Source organism: Artemia franciscana, chromosome 18, assembly GCF_032884065.1.
Source record: "Artemia franciscana chromosome 18, ASM3288406v1, whole genome shotgun sequence".
In the NCBI taxonomy this organism is placed as follows: Eukaryota; Metazoa; Arthropoda; class Branchiopoda; order Anostraca; family Artemiidae; genus Artemia; species Artemia franciscana.
Window position 1 is genome coordinate 10025561 of NC_088880.1, and position 22369 is coordinate 10047929.

The 22369-nt window shown below is 34.6% G+C and overlaps 1 protein-coding gene across 1 annotated transcript in view; it reads right to left on the reverse strand.

Moving 5' to 3' along the window:
* The window catches only part of LOC136038585 (high-affinity choline transporter 1-like), a 52951-nt gene extending 41525 nt beyond the window's left edge, over positions 1 to 11426 (reverse strand). Inside the window, exon 1 of the mRNA XM_065721782.1 lies at positions 11141 to 11426. Within this exon, the coding sequence (XP_065577854.1) occupies positions 11141 to 11318 (178 nt within the window). The 5' untranslated portion in view covers positions 11319 to 11426. The remainder of the gene's footprint in view (positions 1 to 11140) is intronic.
* Between the last annotated feature and the right edge of the window lie 10943 nt (positions 11427 to 22369).

A 22369-nucleotide genomic window follows, 5' to 3' on the forward strand; every position in this document is an offset into this window, starting at 1 on the left:
GGCAAACCATTCCATGGTCCGGCAACTCTACTAACGAAAGATATTTGACCATTTTTTTTTCAGTGGATTTGGGGGATATAATTTATAATCATGCTGACTAGTAGAGTAAATGTAAACAAGAGCTAAGAGCTCATATGGCACTTGTGACGAGGCAAGAAGAGCTAAGAGCCAAGAGCTCATACGGTATGAGCTCTAACAAAATTTTAAGAATCAATAGAATGATTTCTATTGAGGAAAATCAGAAAATCAGATAAAAGGAAAATCAGAGGCTTAATGCCGGTCAGGATTTAAAACAAGAGCTCTGAGTCACGATGTCCTTCTAAATATCAAAATTACTTAAAATCCGATCACCCACTCGTAAGTTATAAATACCTAATTTTTTCTAATTTTTTCTCTCCCTTTAGCCCCCCCCCCCCAGATGGTCGAATCTGGGAAAACAACTTTATCAAGTCAATTTGTGCAGCTCCCTGACATGCCTACCAATTTTCATCGTCCTAGCACGTCCAGAAGAACCAAACTCGCCAAATCACTGAACCCCTCCCGCTCCAACTACCCCAATGTCAAAAGATCTGGTCGGGATTTGAAATAAGAGCTCTGAGACATGAATTCCTTCAAATATCAAATTTCATTGAGATCCGATCACCTATTCGTAAGATGAAAATACCCCAATTTTCACGTTTTCCAAGAATTCCGGTTTCCCCCTCCAACTCCCCCCAATGTCACAGGATCTGGTCGGAATTTAAAATTAGAGCTTTAAAGCACAAGATCCTTCTAAATATCAAATTTCATTAAGATCTGGCCACCCTTTCGTAAGTTACAAATACCTCAATTTTCAAAATTACCCCCCCCCCCAACTCCACCAAAGAGAGCAGATCCGGTTATGTCAGTCACGTATCTTATACAGGTTTTTATTCTTCCCATCCAGTTTCATCCTGATCTCTAAGATGTCCGCCCCCCCCCCCAATGACGCTGGATCCGGTTGAAATTTAAAATAAGAGATCTGAGTTACGAGGTCCTTCTAAATATGAAGTTCTTAAGTTAAAAATACTTCATTTTTTCTAATTTTTCAGAATTAACCCCCCCTCCAATAGAGCGGATCCGTTTCAATTATGTAAAATCACGTATCTAAGACTTTTGCTTATTTTTCCCACCAAGTTTCATCCCGATCCCTCCAATCTAGGCGTTTTTCATGATTTTAGGTTCCCCCACCCCAACCCCCCAATGTCACCAGATCCGGTCGGGATTTAAATTAAGAGCTTTGAGACACGATATCCTTCTAAATATCAAATTTCATTGAGATCCGATCACCCGTTCGTTAATTAAAAATACCTCGTTTTTTCTAATTTTTCAGAATTAACCCCCCCCCCCCCAACTACCCCAAAGAGAGCGGATCCGTTCCGGTTATGTCAATCATGTATCCAGGACTTGTGCTTATTTTTCCCACCAAGTTTCATCCCGATCCCTCCACTCTAAGTGTTTTCCAAGATTTTAGGTTTCCCCCTCCCAACTCCCCCACCCAATGTCAACAGATCCGGTCGGGATTTAAGATAAGAACTCTGAGACACGATATCCTTCTAAATATCAAATTTTGGATCTCAATCCCCCCAACTCCCCCCAATGACATTGGATCCGGTCGAGATTTAAAATCAGAGGTCTGAGTTACGATTTGCTTCTAAATATCGAATTTAATTAAGATCTGATCACTTGTTCGTAATTTAAAAATACCTCATTTTTTCTAATTTTTCTGAAGTAGCCCCCCCCCCAACTACCCCAAAGAGAGCGGATCCGTTCCGGGTATGTCAATCATGTATCTAGGACTTGTGCTTATTTTTCCCACCAAGTTTCATCCTGATCCCTCCACTCTAAGTGTTTTCCAAGATTTTAGGTTTCTCCCTCCCAACACCCCCCGCCAATGTCACCAGATCCGGTAGGGATTTAAAATAACAGCTCTGAGACACGATATCCTTCCAAACATCAAATTTCTTTAAGATCTGATCAACCGTTCGTAAGTTAAAAATACTTCAATTTTTCTATTTTTTTCTGAATTAACGCCCCCCCCCAGATGGTAAAATCGGAAAAAAAGACTATTTTTAATTTATTCTGGTCTGGTCCCTGATACGCCTGCCAAATTGCATCGTCCTAGCTTACCTGGAAGTGCCTAAAGTAGCAAAACCGGGACCGACAGACCGACAGAATTTGCGATTGCTATGTCACTTGGTTAATACCAAGTGCCAAAAATAAATTTGGATCAACATCATCCACTCCTTTAATTATACAAAACACATTTACAAGGTCACTGCGATGTCTAGGAAACTTCAACGACGGGATTTGAAGCCTAGAAAGTCTCTTCGGATAGGAAAGGCGCTGAAGGTATGGGACCAATCTAGTGGCCCTTCTTTGAACCTTTTCTATCCTATGCTCATTCGTTAGACTTAATGGAACCCAAATAGAAGTATTATACTCAAGAAGAGGGCGGACCATTGATTTATATAGTAGTAAGAAATTACGAAGGTTAAACCTACTAAAGCTTCTCTTTATAGACGATAAACGATAATTTGCATTCTTTACAATTTCCGAAACATGCTTATCAAATTTCAATTGGGTATCAAAGTAAACGCCAAGGTCAGTTCGTTAGAAGGGATTCGTATGCCAGACAGCTGGTAAGTATGCACAGGTGGGAGTTTAAGAGCATAGTGTAGAACAACACACTTAGAAGGGTTTATGAACATGGAATTCGCACCAATTCGTACCAATAAAATTCGCACCAATAAGTTAGAGAGTCAAGATCCTCCTGTAAAAGTTACACATCGTTTTGGTCTCGTACTGGTAGATAAAGTACCATTACCGTTTAAGATATTAAATGGTAGATATTACCATTTAATCGTTTTCTTATTTTGAATCTATTGTTATTTCACTAATTAATTGATAATTTACTTTTATATTATTATTATCTCAATTTAATTTTCATCATTATTTAATCATTTTTATGTTTTAATTTATTTTACTTTTGTTAATTAATTAATAATTTAATAATTGCTTCCATTTATTAACTGTGCTCCCAACTTTATTTTAATAAAAACAAAATTTCTAAACTTGCAAAATGATTATAACCATTAGATTAATTATTTGTAAATTGGCTCCCCTAAAATTTCTGTGTCCAGGGCAATTATCCCCTCTGTCCCCTTAAAATCACACTGGGGACACCAGATTCCTGTGCCACCCCATCCCTATAAATGGCTGCACAGAATAAGAATCATTTTTCAATGATTTACGACGAAGATTAAATTACCAAATAAATTGTAATTACAATTTTAAACTTAAGAGCATAAAAATGGTTTTATTGAGTATCATAAAAGAAGCAAACAATTTTTCAAATGTTTGCAAAAGATTACTGAAATACTGGTTTTACCGATCAAAGGCTACCAGCCTGAGAAAATTTGCCTAATTCTCGAAAAAGAGGGAAACACCCCCCCCCACTAAAAGTCAAGGAATCGTAATGAAAATCGTACCCTCAGATTCAGCGTATCGGAGAATTCTACTTTAGAGGTTTCTAGCTCCCATCTTCAAATATGTGGAATTTTGAATTTTTGTCAGAAGAAAGTGCATGGATCTGTCTTTATTTATTTTTTTCCAATGGCGATCTTATCAAACCAGTGGTCCTAAAATATTGGAAAAGGGCTCATTCAAACGGAAATTAAAGATTCTAGTGCCCTTTTTAAGGTACCAAAAAAATTAGAGTGCAGCTAGCTCACATAGCACGCCATTTTTCGCCATTCGAAGTCATTCGAACAAAAGATTGAGATAGCCATGTTGTTCAACATAGTTGAAAGGTCCAATAACAATATCTATGAAGATAACATGACCCCCCAAACTCCTGAGAAGGGGTCTTTAAGTTATGAAATGTCCATTGTATAGTAGTATTTGTAATTGGGAAGTATGCATACATTTTTCGGGTGGGGAAGAGTGACTTTTCTGCTAAGATTTTCCACACTGCGAATTTTCCAAGGGAAGGGAAATTTGTAGGGGCGGAACTTTTCAGGGTAAATTTTGCAATGGGAGAATTTGCCAGAATTCCTGGGCCCTATACGAGATTCTTTTTATTTGTCTTGCCTTCTCTACGCTGACTCAATTTTACACGTAGAGATGTTAATGGTAATTGTCTGGGGTAAATTTTCACTGGTATTGAATTATTTAGGATTTTTATGTGGAGCTGGAGCCGGATTTCCCGGCACAATTAAAAAAAGATCAGAAATAAATAAAAAAAAACAATATTTTTTCAACTGAAAGTAGCGTCAATTTACTAGATGTTTACCAGAGATATTGCCTAAGGATTGTTCTGGGTACCGGGTTGACTGACTATGTTTCAAACAGTAGGTTTTACAAAAAATGTTGTTCAATCCCGCTTTCTAGGGCTTAAATGAAAGAAAGGTTGAGATGGTTAGGTCACGTTCTGCGGATGAAAGATGACAGATTGCCAAAAATTGTCCCTTTTGGCCAACCGTCTGGGGCTACACAGAAAGCAGATCGTCCTTGTCTGGGTTGGGAGGATGTCATAAACAAATATTTAAAGGAAATGGGAACTTCCTGGGAGGGTGTAAAGAGGGAGGCCTTGAAAGGATTAGGTTGGAGGTGGAGCGTGCGTAGCTGTGTTGGCCTGAGGCAGCTTGGTGCTGCAGTGAGTTATTAGTAGTAGTAGTAGTAGAAAGTAACGAGCAACATTAAAACTTAAAACGAACAAAAATTATGATCTATGTGAGGTAGGTTACCCCCTCCTCAATACATCGCTCTCTACGCTAAAGTTTGCCCTTTTCTCCCACTTCTTTAAGAACGACTCCTGAAAGCCATGGGTTAGTTAATTAGAACAATAAGAAGCTTTTCTAGAATTACTTTTTTAGCGTGAAGAGCAAGGTATTGAGGAGGGGACAACCCCCTTATTTACATAATAATTTCTGTTTGTTTTAACTTTTGATGTTGCTCCTTACTTTCAGTTGAAAAAACTCGTTTTTTGTTTAGTTTTAGCTAGATGCTGAAGTTCAGGAGAAAATCACTTGTGAGAAACTTGGGTGTCAGCCAGGCTGTTTTGAAACGTTAAGCAGTAATTTACACTGCAATGTGCTCAGACTACGCCTATGACCAGAAGACTTAACTTGCCGGTGAGCAAGCCCCACAAGTCACTTCAAGGCAAGAAATGCTGGTTATAAGAAGCTTGACTGTGCGGAAAAGAGCAACATGAGCTGTCCACAAAGAGCTACATATGAGCTGTCCACAAGAACAATTTACCTGGGAACATTTTCGCTAAGAATGTCTCTGTCAGCCCCTTCAAAAGAAGATTCAACATACATTAATGGCCTGCTGACAAAGCGATGTAAAGACTAGCAGCATATCAGAGGCTAAGAAGTACCTGGTGCCACAAATTTAGGAATAAAAAACCTTGGAGCTCCTTTTCTAAATGTATCCCGAACAGTGAATGACTAAATGTGATGTAGTGCCTTAAAGAATCACTTTAAATTCATTCATTACAGATATTTTTTAATTTGTTTAGGCAAACTATTTAGAATTGATTTGGCAGTATTTTCATACTTTATAGCGATTGGATGAGATCTGAATAAATGACAGAAAACTAAAAGCCAACACCTTCTTTCCAAGAAATCTTAGGAAAACTATTTAACCTCTACTGTTTTTGTGCTGGAGATTGAAAACTCACATTTAATGAAAACTACATTACTATAAACTGTAGATTTTTTTTTATTAAATTGAGAAGAATTTTCTTTTGAAAGAAAGGACATATAATGTAAGCAATTTGACAGCTTTGGGAGTTCCTTGTAGTGTTGTCTTTGTTGGTTCAAAGTCTTGCCAACACGGGGGACATATTATTTATGCTGTAGGTACATTGAGTAGACAACACTTTGCTTAATAATCAATAAAGTATTATATTTGTCTTTGTTTTAAACTAGCATCTCTTTGGGTTTTCAATATCCAATATCAATTTTTATCATTTAAGGAAATATAATCTGAGTAAATTAGTAGGTTTGTGAGTTATCTGTGGTGTTGAGAAGATTTGTTAATGGGCCCTCTGTCTATGAGATGGACAGCTGGTGCTGAGACCTGCAAAAATAATCTTTAAGGTAATGATTGTCCTTAAAAGAAGAAACTATATCCACTACCTCTTCTGAAATTTTTAAGAGATGCCTGGACAAGGAGGGGAGCAACAAGCCATAGAAGTACATTTGGGAATCCACACACATACCAGAATGTGAACTGACTGGTCAACAAGATGAAAATCCCTACTCAACTCGAAGCTTTGATTTAAGGTAAAATATAAGAAACTTATTGAGCAAAAAAAATTGCAATGCAAAGAAAATCACTTATGTTTTGACCAGAATGATAACATCTATGGGCAAAACTGAAAGATGCTCTGCTCAGTTGAGTTTAAAAAGGTAAAAAAAATTAGCAAAATAGTTAAAATAACTGACTAAATTGATGTAAATAAAGGTTTCATAGGCAAAAGTGGTACTAGCCAAGATGTCTGGGGGGGATAGACTTCTACTGACTATTTTTTCAAGAGTAATTAATATCATGCCTGTTTTTTTATACCTTACATCCAGGAGAAAACTTCCCTGCTTGACATGTTACAATTAAAAATACCTTAGATAAGGGAAGGGGATAAAATTAGAAAATACAAAGTTTAAAATATCTAATTAGACAGATGCCAAGCTTAGACTCAAAGAAGGGTTGAAGGTCAGTATGAGGCCCAGTGTTTTGTATAATCTTTCTGCCTTTACAGTCATGTGAAGAGGGACTCTTATGTGATCAAATTATCTGTTGCTGTTGTTATTTAATATTAATTCTGAATAAACATTACCAATATTCAGCCTCATCAGCTCAGACCCATCAAATGGTCTGACACATGAGAGGGGGTTCCAAGTGATTAAGATCACTAGATGTTTTAGGGGTGTTTCCCCTTTTTTGGAAATTGGACAAATTTTCTCAGGCTTGTAACTTTTGTTGGGGAGAACTAAACTTAATGAATTTTATATATTTTAACTAAAAATAAAATTTGATTCTCTTGATGTATTCCTCTGTTTCTTAAGAGTGTTGGTTACTATTGACCTGTATCACTCCCTATTTACACTTCAATAGCATGAACTGCTTGATATTCTTGTTAGTTGAGATGTAAGAACACTTTAATATCTAACTAGACTCAATAACTTACTGTCCTATTTCAAATGGCTTTATGAGGAGACAGATAACAATAGGGAGGCCTCAATATTAGGTCTACAAATGTTCTAACCTGACTCCTAAAATATGGATAAATTTACAATATGGTGGTGAGTTTTATTTTTCTACCTTACATGTAAAAATTGAACCAGTTCTTTGGTTTAAAAAAGAGTCTCAAATGGAGAAAAATCCAGGATTAGGAAAGTTAAGCTAGTAATAAGAAGCTATTAGAATAGTAATATATACAAAGGTAGTGTCTGGGAAGGTGTTCAAAGTATTCTCATTTACCTTTTCTAGGGCACTGACCATTCACACCTTTCTTTAGTTTGTTGCTATGCAACAACAAACCATAATAATGGATCCACATTCTATATATGGATCCCAAGATTTTTTTTTAATTGTAGACCTTAGTTTCTTTTTTACTTGTAATTTTTGAAAGATTCTATGAAATGGGTGTCAATTTTGAAAGAAAAATTCTGAGATTTAGCCAAATTCAATATTTTGTACATATTCAATATTTTGTATTGAACAATACCCTGTTCCTGCTAATGACAGTAAGTTCTTCATTGCTGCAATGGACCTGCTATCTGCCACTTCCATAGCTCAAGGTCTTCCTGATAACATACAGGATTGGTGCTGGTCAAATGGTATGGCTCTTAACAGCCAAAAGAGTGCCTATCAATTTCAGGACCCCTTACCAGATGAGAGATGTACAGGAGCCAATCACCCTGACTTATTGGAATGATATTATACCACAAGCTACTATGGTGAAATTTCTTGGTGTGATTCTAGACTGTTTTTTTTTTTCTTTTAAACCACATATAACTTAGACCCATTCCCTAATCCTCTGCCAGTCTTCAATGTTGCACTGGGTTAACTCATTTCTTCCTCCTGATATTATGGTTTCTCTTTATTATGCTTTTATTTATCCTTACCTTTCTTATTGCTGCTCTGTCTGGGGTAATACTAATATATTGCTTCTCTACTCACTTCAAAGAGTCCAAAATAGGGCAGTGAAGGCTATTTTTCTTCTCCCTCAGCTTTAACCTTCCTCTAATGACACTGGAATAGCTCTGCTCAATCATATTATAGGTAAAAGTAATCTTTATTTAGTGCATTCTGCTTTTCTAGGTATTCTTCTATTGCCCCTGCAGCAATTTTTTTCATGGACAGGCTCTCTCTCTCTCTCTCATCAAAAGGAAGTATTTGCAATATGTCAGGAAACATTAAAGGAATTAAGTTGAAACTTTCAGAGTATGTGGACAGGGATAGCTAATTAATGTTTGTCTATGCTCAAGATTGTAACATGATGCAGGTCAGAATTCTGTGAGCCCTATAGGACCCCAATGACTATACAGATTTTCAACCCATTTAGTTGAATGTTTTCCCTGTAACCATCAATTTAAAGCATTATAATATAACTATTATTATAAGCTGTTGAAAAATTTCATTAATATATAATAAGTAAGCCTTCTGCATTCTTATAGAGAAAAGCAGAAAAACATTTAATATCTCTTTCTTAACCAATGACAATTAAAAACAAACAGATTAATTTTGAATAAAAAAAAATCAAAGAAAAGTAAAGAGCTACATTAAATCAAAGATAAGGAGAAATTAAGTCAAATAATTTTTCAAACAAAGACTATTATAAATCAAAACCAATAAATAAATGAGACCAAAACAAACTGAAATTAAAATAAACAACCAAACTAAACAAAACAAGCAGACACAAAACAAGCACACACCACAAAGAGGACAATTTGTCCAGGAAAATAAATTTGGATAAAATTGTATTGCACTTGGTAAGACTAGAGCAAACAGTATTACTGGCTTTTGTATAAAGTGAATATACCACTTGATGCCCTTTTTAATGCTCTTTACAAATATAATAATTGCTTCTACTGGAAATTCAGATTTAAGCACTTTGACCTCTTAAAAATGGCCTAAATATGGGGTATAAAAAAGGCTAAGAAAATTGGCCTCAAACCTTAAACACCTTTAACATTGATCTCAAACTTACTGTTTCATTATAAATCTAATTTTTTTTAATGTTACATAATCCACAAGCACTGATTTTCCAATATTAATTTGAATAAATGAATTTTTCCAATGTTATGTTTTCTTCTTCCTTGACATCAAACTTTAAATACAAGCATGTGTTTTTGGTTGAAAATATGAAAGCCGGCTATTATGAACGCCAGTTATACTGTTTGCTATAAATTTAACTATATTAAATACAGCAATGATTAGTTTATGTATTTAATATACACTATGCTTTACCCCCATCCCCCTGATGTGCAAATATATAGCCCAAATTTGTTCCTAAACTATTACAGGTTTGTAATGACCCCATATTTAGGTCATTTTTAAGAGGTCACAAAGTGCTTAAATCTGAATTTCTGGTAGAAGTAATTATTATATTTGTAAAGAGCATTAAAAAAGGCATTAAGTAGTATATTCACTCTATACAAAAGCCAGTAATACTGTTTGCTCTAGTTTTACCTTGCTTTTTAACCTATTATCTTTATTTGTGTTGTATGATATTCTGATGATGACCTCTTGTTACTGTTATTGTGAAAAGACATCCTAAACTGAGTTTCTCAGACCACACTGCCTCAGTGTAAAATAAATTTAATTAATGGTATTAGGACTAGGCCTAGTATTGACTGTCCATATCCTTGCTATAATCTAATTCCCATTAGATTAGATATGGTAAGGCTTGAAAGCATGCAAGCCTATCCAAACCAAAGGTCATTGAAAAGTAGACTCAAACCAAAATTATGATAAGATATACTTTATCTTGAGATTAAAATTTTCAAGACCTTGGATATAAGGAAGGTAGGTAGGTAGGTAAGTTTTATTTTATCCACAATACAAACATAGATAAAAATGACAATACTAATAGATTAATGCAGCAAAAAGAAAGTCCTAAGGAGTTGTGCTGCAATTTCATATTATGATTTACATCTTATAAATAGCATTAGCAAATAGAAGAAAAAGCATTTCCAACAGGTTCCTATAGCCTAGGCTGATTTAGGCTCTTGTTTGTTTCTTAAAATTTCATTTGTCAATTAAGCCAATTTCAAAGATAGAAAAATGCTTCTTATTGGTCTATAGAATTTTACTCAACTTTTTTTTGTTTAAAGCCCATTTTGGTAAAATTCTAGTTCTTCTTGCTATCTCAGAAAGGGTTTAGGTTAGGAAAATGAAACTTTCAGGGATGGGTCTACAGGCTAAAGTATGTCCTGGGAAGGTAATTTAAAGTACCCAACTCTACTTCTTCTCCCTCTAGAGGGCCCTGAAATTTGCCTACATAACAGGTCTACACCTATTGAAATTTTGACAAAACAACATTTTATTTTAATTTTCAGTTACTAGTTGCTTTTCTTTGCCTTTAGTTCTGAAAATGCAATTGCTGTTATTTGAGTAGCCTAGAATTTTGAGCCATATCAATGTTTTTTTTTCAAAACTTAGGAAATGTATTTGCATATCTTTAAAACCTTATAAAATGGAATTGAGCAAAGTAATGAAGCTGAAAACAATTTTGTTGTACTTCAATTAAGCAGAAGATCTATTTTGAAAGGTTTCACTTTTATAACACACATAGCCTATTTGTAAAGGTCATCAAAGGTCAGGGCCCTCTAGAGGGAGAAGGAGTAGAGGTAGTTGCTTCAAAATACCTTCCCAGGACATACTTTAGTCTGTAGATTCATCCTGAAAGTTTTATTTTCCTAACCTAAACCCTTTCTGAGATAGCAAGAAGTAAATTAACTAAAATTTTACTCCAATTTTAACTTTTGATTAAGTGTTGGCCTACCATAGGGAATAGGCCTAGGCCCAGCAAAGATGGTATCTGAAAATTGTGACTAGCCTAGGTCTAGCTAGGTTTAATTTTGACAAATTTATTTAGAAATTTTTTTACCTGTCATAGTCAGTATTCCAACAAATAATCCTAGATCTCGTTTTGCAAGTAAAACTACATCAGCTTGAGATTCAACGCTGTCTTTAAGCTTCCTTCTTTGAACAAAACCAGCAAATATTCCAACACCTAACACCATCAAGTAAAATATGCCAATACAAATCAACCCTGTCCAATTCATTTTTGGAATGTGTCCGACCCGTATCTTTTGAGATATAAAGAATAACTGAATTTGTTTCAATTTCAACCATGAAGCACAACGTGCTTAAAAATTCAAATAATATGCTGAATTTTCTTTATTGTCGATTAGCAAAACTTGTTGAAATTCATAGATAGCATATTTGATTTAAATTTATAATTTTCGGTATAATTTAAACAGGAGATAAAATCCTAAAGGAAATGTCGTTTTTTATTTATGACCTTTATCAAGAATGAGTATTTAATGTGCTTCTAGTTGTCCTTTGTGTATAAGCGTATGTTGATCGTTTTCAGTTGACATAGTCGTAATTGCCGGAACGACAGAAATGACTTCATAAGGACAATTATAACAACTGAAAAAACCTGAAATGAATTAAACGTCTGCATTTTCTGTCCAACTATTCCAAAAGTTTATTTTACGTAAGAAAACCTTTACTGAGTATAGGAGCTTGTTTCATGGGTCCCCAGGCAAAATACTAGGTTCACTGAAAAGGTAGAACATATGTATTGAATACATTAACTTGTTCATCCACCCCTTCTCTAATAATTACACTTAGCAATAATAGTTGTACTCGGGTATGGATGTCGTACAAAGGGGAAGTTAGGGGTGCCACATGATTTTGTAATATTTAGAAAAATGGTGTAATTTTTTCACATCACCCCCATGGCACAACTCCTTACACACTTCCCACTCTTAGAGTAAATAAGTTATACATCCATTGTTGCGTTATTTCATAACGCAAACAAGAACCAATTTTCCCAATAAAATGTTTTTGCATACAAAGAGTACAAACAGGCAAAAATGCCATCAAAAGAAATTAGCCTCGGCTCATGAACGTTTAGCAAGGATTTCTCAACAAAGTCGCAATATATTAAACTTTATTTCGAATAGATAGCCAAAATCGAAGACAATGCTGGTTAACGAGAAAGTCAATGAATTAAATTGTTTTCTTACCTAGGTAGCTTGACCCCGAATGCTGGTTTTATTTACCGTTTTTGTGTTGAAGAAGAGTACCTTTTTTCGAGAGGATAATGAATGAATTAAGCATCATTGCTTGAATATTACCCATCGATGTAATCTATTTTTCTTAATTATGCATTACAGATGTAAATGAAAGGAAGTTAAAATTATTAAGTTTTTATAATTGCGTTAACAGGAAGCTGTTATTGTTATTATTTTTAAACACATATCTATTGGGTCGAGAAGTGGAGTTTTAACTCTATAAAAAAGAATTTGATATTTGCTCGTACATTTTTTGGCTGAGTGACGTAAACCCGCCTATGAACTATTTTCTTCAGTTAATTTTAAATCTTCTTCTAAAATGAGAAAAATAGTCACTAGTAAATAGTGACGTAAAATCTTCTTCTAATTTTGTAATGTTTAGAAAAATGGTATATTTTTTTCACGCTGAACCTCCTTCCCCTCTCCTGGAAAAACTCCTTAAACACTTTACACTCTAATAGAAGATATGTCATACGTACATGGTTGCGTGCTTTTAAACAGACTCCGAGCTAGATTTCACATAGGGTGCGTTTCTTTACTTGTCCAATGGGATTTTTACTAATCGAGGTTTAACCCCTAAAAGATAGCAACAAATACTTGTCTGGCCACGTGTTACTGAAAACGGCAAGATTAATTGCGAATAATAACAACATTGGTCACGTGTAATTATTATTTTAATGCTATGTGAAGTTTTGACAAGGAAGAGGCTAGGACTTTGGGCCTGTTTCAAATTTTACAGGCAAATACAGCTTCAGCAATTATTTCAGAGCTGGGTAGCCTAATACAATTTGTGTGGCCAGAAGTTTAATTGTAAGATTTCAAATTGTGGTTGTCATTTGCCTTTTTAAGTCATTCCATTCAAGATGCTTTGGATATTTTCTATTGTGATAAATTGTCTTAATGCTCTGAAAAGGGAAAATTATTTCAATTGCATAGGATAGGAAAATTTTGGTAGGCTAATTAATTCAAAGTCCTAAATTAGCTAGGGAAGTGCTTTTTTTTTTCACTAAAAAATCACCACGTTCTTTGAACTCCAATTATATAGCCCTGTTTTTGGCCCCCTTGATCCAGTTCCTGATTGTCATTTACATTAAATTTCACTTTTTCTGTTACCTATTTATGTTTGCACCAGTTTTACCATTGGGTAAAACTGGTACAAACAGTATTACTGGCTTTCATATAATTTGAATATACCACTTGATGCCTTTTGTAATGCTGTTTACAAATATAATAATTGCTTCTACCACAAGTTCATATTTAAGCACTTTTTGACCTCTTAAAAATGACCTATATATGGGGTCATTACAAATCTGTAATAGTTTAGAAACAAATTTGGGCTATATACTTGCACATCAGGGGGTGGGGGTAAAGTGTAGCATATATTAAATATGTAAACCAACCATTGCTTGAATTTTTTTGTGTGTGCTGTTGCACTGGTGATTTCTCTTTTCATTAAAATTTGATGTGCACAAACACATTAAAAAAAAACAGCAATGGTTAGTCTACATATATAATATATGCTATGCTTTACCCCCACCCCCCTGATGTGCAAATATATAGCCCAAATTTGTTTCTAAACTATTACAGATTTGTAATGACTCCATTAATAGGTCATTTTTAAGAGGTCAAGAGGTGAAAAAGTGCTTAAATCTGAATTTGCAGTAGAAGAAATTATTATGTTTGTAAAGAGCATATAAGAAGGCATCAAGTGGTATATTCACTTTATATGAAAGCCAGTAATACTGTTTGCACCAGTTTTACCCTTGTTTCTTGTTAATATTACTAAGGGGTCATAGTTAAGCACTAGAGAAGTCATTGTTAAATAACATGTGCTTATGTATATATAGCTTTTTGCTACTTATTCTTTTTTGGTTATATGATGCTTGATGTGGTATAAGCCAAGAGAAGGACCTGTAGACCTATAGAAGAAAACCTGTTAAAAAAAGATGATTCTTTGTAATTTACATAATAATTATAGCTTTCTACATGCAGCCCTGCTCTACTTTAGCCCCAACCCTGCTAATATGGAAATGTATAGCTGAAATTACATATTTTCTATTGATTCTGCCAATCTATCCCTCAACCCTTGTACCTGTTAATTGAGGCAACTGTGGCAAAACAAGAACTGGAAAAACAAGTAACAGGTGGCAGAAAACATTGGAAATATATAATTTGGGCTATATGTTTGCAAATTAGGCATGTTAGAGGTGAATTTCTTGTTGTTCATATTTTGATCTAAAAATAAAATGAATATACCACTTGATGCCTTTTTGTATGTTCTTTACAAATATAATAATTGCTTATTTTGCTAGTTCAAGTTTAAGCACTTTTTGACCTTACTTAACCTAACAAATTTTGGCAGTGAAAAACATACATTATTTTGTCAAAAATGACCAAAAATACATACCTTAATTGAAAATTTGGCATCAAAGAAGAAGAAATACAGCATAATATTGTAAAATTTATTAATCCAACTTAATTGTGGAAAATCAGTGCTCATAGATTATACAACATGTAAAAAATGGATTAATAATGAAACAGTAAGTTTGAGACCAATGTTTTAAGCTTTCTTATACCCAAAAACTATTTGAGTGTACTTTGGTCATTTTCAAGAGCTCAAAAACTTGTACTTGAAGCACTTATTATGTTTGTAAAAAATAAAAAAGGGCATCAAGGAGTATGTTCACTTTATTTGTAAATCAAACATATGAACAACAAAAAATTTACCAATTATTAGTATAGCTGCACAATTTTCCCCTGGGTATGTAGGCTTAGTGGAAGGTCACTTATACCTGATCGTGTCCCTAATGTTTTTACTTGGTTGAAAAAAAATCCAAAGAAAGTTCCTATTGAAAAGGAAAGAGATCAAAAGTGAGATTGAATTTGTCATAGCTTGGAGGTTTGTCCCTTCAGTCTGTTTAAAGAAAACAGATTCATAATTGAAGCTTTGTTCATTTCAATCTTAGGGATAATCTACATTTGTTACACTTAATTAAATGGTTGTAAAGGGATACTTTTATTTATTTGTCTTGTTTGTTTTCTACATAATTTTTTAATCTTTAAATTGATATACATTTCTTACAAATTAATTAGTCATATCATAGTTCCACTTGCAAGTTTTGACCTACTTTGTAACCCTGGTCTCAAAATTGCATATAAATTTATTGAAGCTAGGAAACATAGAACTCCTCTCTGTTTAAAAGAAAATGGATGGACATTGGTAGGTTTTAATACACTAAAGTCCTAGGGCCATGGAAATTTAAAAAAAAAAACAATGAAGATTAACTTTAAAATTCTGGACATGACATAAATATGACATTCACAAAGAAAAACCATTCACAAAATTTTACTTTTGTGCTCAGTTGCCAACCTGAGCAATTGCCCTAAATTTTTAAACCTTGCAAAACATTCACCAGCCAATTCTTATGACCTACACTGTTGTCTGTACATCAAAAATTCATGGAAAAGGAAGGACCACCTTACTGACATTTCTTCCTTTGTACTTATATTTAATGGGTTTAAAAGAAAGCTCCTATGGCTAAGTCAGAAGCCTAGTAAAGGACCAGGTAATCCTTTAGACAGGAAGTGCAATAGGAAGCTAGGGGCCAGTCATCCTATGCTTTTGCATGTCCTTCCTGCTTACTGACCCCAGATTTCTCTAGGTAACCTGTTAAGTTTGGGCCAATTCTGGCTGAACTTACAGAGTTACATCACTGACCTTCGTCCCAAACCAAATAAACTGCTAATGCCAGAAATTAAACCTGTGCCCTTTGGATAAAGGATTCTCAACCTAGAGTGCCAGCCACTTAGGAAGGAATACAAATGTCACCAGAGAACAAAAATTATTTGGAAAAAAGAAAATATTGAAAAAAAAAAAAAATAACTCAAGTCATAGTTGCTCATTGCTGTCCCACAAACAATATGTATTTCATTAAGACAAATAAATTTTTAAACAGGTATCAACAAAACTCCATCAGGGATTGTATTTACTTAAGGTACAATCAGCAATATTAATGCTTAGTTTTGTGATATTCTGGTTTTGAAATAATAAAAAAAGAGAAACTATATGTTCTACTTGTTTTCCACAACCCCATTTGAGAAAAATCATTTGTAACAACAATATACCCATGGTTGGCTCAGAATCTCTCTAAAATTCTTTAAACAGAAGGAATTTAAAAAAAAATTATACTCATCAGCAAGAAAAATATTAACATAACTCTCTAAACTTGGCACTTTTTAAGACAATTTTTAGCAAAGGAAATGCAAAACTTTAATGGTGTCCTATGTCATCTAAAAAAAAAAAACATTAAAATGTGTCAAATGAATTTTGATGTAAGATGCCTCTAATACTTTCAGTTGAATCTGTGAAATGAAGGGCCAGGTATTCCTTTACATTTTATACAATATATAAAAAGAAAAACAGTTCAAATTTTTTCACAAAAGAAGAAGCTTGATGTAAAAAAATAAATATATTTTTAACAGAAAGCAACTGACATCAATGAAATCAAATAAAACCAAAATTCATGGAGAATAAATAATATAAGCCATATATTTAACCTATAATGAGGTGGCATAAAAGATTATTTTTAGAATTAGTAAAAAACAGTGTTATGGCTTAAAGTTCTGCTCAATCAACAGGAGTTGTCTAAGGCCAGAGAAAAAGAAACTGATAACCAAAAAAATGAGGCACCCAAAAATTTCAGGACCCTTTAGAGGGAAAAGAAGTAGAAGTAGGTACTTCAAAATACCTTCCTGGGAAATACTTTAGCCTGTAGACACATCCCTGAAAGTTTCATTTTCCTAGCCTAACCTCTTTCAAAGATAGCCAAAAGTAGCTAAAGTAAAATTTTACCCCTACTGTATCTTAAAAAATCCAGTTTAAATAGCAGTCTCAACAAATATAGACTATATAAAAGGCTATAGGTATTGGCCTAATCATTCTAAATTTTTTCCAACTAATAATTATAGGATGGTTTAGAAACTAGGCCTGTTTGATATAATAACATTTGACTAACTCACCAATGTGATAGCTGCCTCCCTAAGAATCAACCTTTTTAATAACAAAAAAACTTTTCTTCTGACTCCTTATGAAGCTTAGCCTATGCAAGACAGGCCTAGAACACCAAAAACCCTTTAGATACTAAGGAATATGCATAATATTACTTACAGGTCACTGAAAAGCTAAGATTATTTCTATTATGTACAGTTTCCTTGTCTTTTCTCTAGACTTAACGATTTCACATGTTTATCCATTTAAAAAAATATATAGCATTGACGTCACAATCCTCAAATAATCTTTTTATTTGGGGGTTATAAAGTGCCAGCCCACGGACAAGTAATCTTGAGCGTTTGTGGGGATAATCCGACTAACCTCTGACGTCATATGTGTCTAAAGAAACGCTTGGATTAATCAGATTAATAATCGGACAAGTAAAGAAACGCACCCATAGCGTCACATAAACTTCACAGTAAGGTTCTGACAGGAATCAAATCTTACTTCAAAAGCCGAATTTCGTCGTGTCGACGAAAAAGAAAGACATCCTTGTGCAAATATTCAGTTGGCTTCTATTTTGAACAACAGTTGAAATTTTTTTTCCTGGCTGGCATGGATTTGTTCAAAATAAATAAATAACAATAAAAAAAATATATAATGAGCATTTTATCTCGTCCAGAGGAGAAGTTAGGAGTGGCATATAATTTTGTAATGTTTAGAAAAATGGTATATTTTTTTCACGCTGAACCTCCTTCCCCTCTCCTGGAAAAACTCCTTAAACACTTTACACTCTAATAGAAGATATGTCATACGTACATGGTTGCGTGCTTTTAAACAGACTCCGAGCTAGATTTCACATAGCGTCACATAAACTTCACATAGCGTCGCTTGGTCGTTGGAAAAAATTTAAGCCTTTTATCGGAATTTAGCCGTAGTTACTTTTTAATCAGAAATTCCAAAATAATTGCCAATTTTGGTTAACTAAAATTCAATCAAACTATTAAAAAAGAAGAGGGAACAACTAATTACTTTGCCGAAAGCAATACGAAAATTCTTTTGAATGAGAAGAATTATGAACTAGGTATATCCATATGAGAATAACCAGCACTAAAGGAAAATAGCCAAAAAGTCATTCCCACCATTAAAAAAAATCTCCCCTTAGATTCCCTAAATCAACACACCTAAAAAGAAAGTGTCCCAATCTGAGGAGCAGCCGAGGGTGGGTAAGGTCGTTATTAAAAAGAACAAATGAACTAAATAGCGCCCATACAAAATAATACACAATGGAGCGTATGTTCCCCATGACTGACTGTATTTTACCGTAGGCCGGCTGACTGACCGTATTTCAAACAGTAGGCTGTATGAAAAGTGTGGCTTAATTCCGCTTTCTAAGGCTATAATGAGAAAAAGGTTGAGATGGCTAGGGCAAGTTCTGCGGATGAGAGATTGCCAAAGATTTTTTTTTTTTTTTTTTTTTTGCGAACCGTCTAGGGCTAAACGGTAAGCAGGTAGTCCGCAGTTGGGGTGGGAGGATGTCGTAAAGAAAGATTTGAAGGAAATGGGAGCTTCCTGGGAGAGTGTAAAGGGGGGGGGCTTTGAACAGATTGGGATGGAGGAGGAGCATCCGTAGCCTTGTTGGCCTCAGTCGGCTTGGTGATGTGGTGAGTTAATAGTAAATAGTGTAGTATGTTCCCCATATTTTGATACAGAATCGTATACGACTTAATTTGTATTATCAGAGGACATTTTTTTACACTCTCGGTCCTTCCCAAACAATCGGCTTTCTAGTAGAAAAATTGGCATATCCCACCTTATGAATTTGAAACGCTAATCACAATCGTATATCAACAGTTAATTTTTAACAACATCTCCTTTGGGCATTTTGTCAATAATGAGTTGGAACTCGTATGCGCCTTATCAGACCTTCTGCCTCGTCGACGCCACTCTATGTCACGAACGACACGAAGTCGTCATTTTCGCAATGCTAAGTTAGGAGCCAAGACGTAACATTTGGTCCATCTCAAAGGCCTTTAACAAAGTATTTCAGCTTAAAGGCCAGATACGGGAGCTACCTTCGGATTTAGGTTGCACCGAATATGGAATCAAAAACGAGTCTTTTTTGAAAAAAAAAACAACAAAAAACAACATGTTATTAAAAAAGCATATTATTTTGTACGTCCGCTGTTCACATTAAATGGTTTTTTCATTGACCCGGGATACAAGATATTATGATTAGATTTGCTTCTTAATTAGGCTTTGACCTAAGCTTGAATAATATATTTCTCACCCTATATTCCTTAAATTATAATGAATAAAATTATATATAGCATTTGTTTAAATATTCAAAGCTTCCAAATTTTGGTTTAAGATGTCAAAAGATCGCAAATCCGATAAGAAGAACCAGGCAGTTAGGCTACGTCTTCGTTTGGAGTTTTACGAACCAAATGCCAAATGAAAATCCTATTTCTGTGCTGTATTGAAAAAAATTGGATACAAGTATGATATACGCCCTACCTAATCTTCTTCTAATACGTTTCTCTCAAACTCAATCCTAATGAAATATACCAAAGTAAGATAAAAATAAAATACTTTAGAAACAAATTTGGGCTATATTTGCATATTAGGGGGGGGGGTGAAGGATAACGGGTCTGCATGCCTAATATTTCAAGTACAATTATACTGCATATTATGTAGTAAGACTTGTCTTCTAGCTTCACACTGTACAGACGCGTTACCCCCCCTCCTAATGTCAAAATACATAGCCCAAATTATATATTTTAGACCTATTCTGTCTCTTCTCGTTGTCTTTTCTTATGCTAAGTGGAAAGAAACTAACGAAAAAAACTGGTTTCTATGATGCGTCAATGAATGAATAACTTGAGCGGTAGGGCGTTTATGATATAAGTGCCAAAAGTTGTACAAGTTGATCGATATATGTTATATCCGCAACACACTTAGTAGAACACGGCATTACATAGGCAAGGGTCTTTGAGAACATCCAAACATGTGCATCCCATCCCAAATGCCAGTATTAATAAGATTTTCCCTAAAATCCCTTAAATTTTCCATACCATTAAAGTATATTTGGTCTATTTCGTATTTGCCTCCGTCCCCTCCAAAAATATTGTGTACGTTTATGACCCAGATTACACACTTTTTTCCGCTATTCTGGCTATCATCAAGAAGAATAAAAAAAATCACGGAGACGTGTCAAAGTCCTTCGATTTAGTCCTTCAGGGTTACCTGAAGCCTCATTATGTTTGCCTGATCGTCACCTAAGGCAACTAAAAAAGTAAAAAGCTGCCATTAGGCATGTCCATAGGGATGATGGCAGTGGGCCCCTTCCTTAAAGTATTGAAATTAATTGTTTAATTCCTTATATTTCCCTAACAATTTCGCAATTTCTGGTGTATTTTAAGTGTACCCCTCTCCTTCAAAGAAAACTACTTCCTATGTCCGAGCCTTGTTTTCAGCATAAGCCCTTTTTGATTTTGAACACCTTATACATTTTTCACATAAGTAGCCCGATAGCCAAGGTGGCACGCAAAATTTTGTTTCAGGGGTGGTTCGGAGAATTGGCTGAATTAGTAGCCCAGGGTTTTTCAACACACGGAAATCAAAGTTTTAGACTTACTCACTTAGAAGTCCTTCCATGCCTTACGGCACACAAAGTAGCAACGGATGACTTCCACACCGTGGCAGAGCTATGGAGGGACCCTCACCCAAAGTTCCAAGTTGTCGGCATTTAGCGTTCGAACAAAGAACCAAACACTGGACTCTGACAGATCAAAAAGAATTGTCAACAATTAATGATTCACAGCGTCTAGTACCGAAGGATATTGTAAATCATTTGTCCCATATTTTATTTGGCAATTTAATGATAAAACTTTAGGAAGTATTCTATCTATGAAGTAGTTTATTATATGAATTTGTATGATGTGTACCAGCAAATGTTTTATTAAATACGAATGCGAATGCTCTGATCCGAATGCGCTTTTATTAAATGTGAATGCTCTGACTTATTAATTTAAATGACGTACCTGCTTTAGCTTTTGCTATTTTGGATAATAAGGCATCTTTAATAGCCATTTCGGCTATCTTTATCTTTTATCGATGGTCAACGGCAGGTGTACACGCACTGGAAGGGGGAGGGGGGGCAAAAAGGCTGTAGCTCCCCTTAAAGAAAAAACTACATTCTGTTTTTAAATCTGATACAATCTGGTCCGTTTTATCATTTATTCTATGGTCTCTACTCTGGACTTGCATTTAAAGAGCTAAACTTAAAGTGATGCCTTAAAATATCGTTTTTTACAAGGATTTTTTAAATTTCCCTTTGGTTGGCCCTGGGACCCCCTCATTAATATCTTATGAGTGCACAACTGGTCAGCTGTAAATTTTTATCATATTTAACTGATATTATCTTATTTTACTGATCTTATCTTATGATTTTATCTTATTTTACTGATCCCCGATTCCCCAAAATACTCTATGTGTGGTGCGTCATCAAACTGACGTATTTCTTCAAATTTATATTATCCATTTGGCAAATACTCTTCAAAATTCCTTTCCTGTCACCCTAATACCAAACACTTCTTCCCTCAGACCATCCAACTCCTTACAATTGCACATAAAGTGCTGTAAATCATCACGGTTATCATATTTTATAAACGACTTCAAGAGATTATAAAGGAAACCCTAGAAATACACAAACCATGCTAAAAGACGAAAAACAGAAATTCATTTAAAAAGTGGAAAAACAACAATTCCTCCCTTAGCTTTTCAAAAATACATCTTTTCGCTATGTTCACCAAATTCACATCAATGAACTCAGGATATTTACTAATTGGTATATTAAAACCAAATTTTAGATTTTCTACAAAAAATGGAATTGAGCTACATTAATTAAGCCCACTAATCAACTAAGTTAAACTAAAGATTTACATAAGAATTTAGGCATTCCAAAATTTTTACATTTTTATTCCAGGAGGACTTTGATGTTGAAAATGCTTTGACATTAAACTGCCCTTCAGGGAAGTAA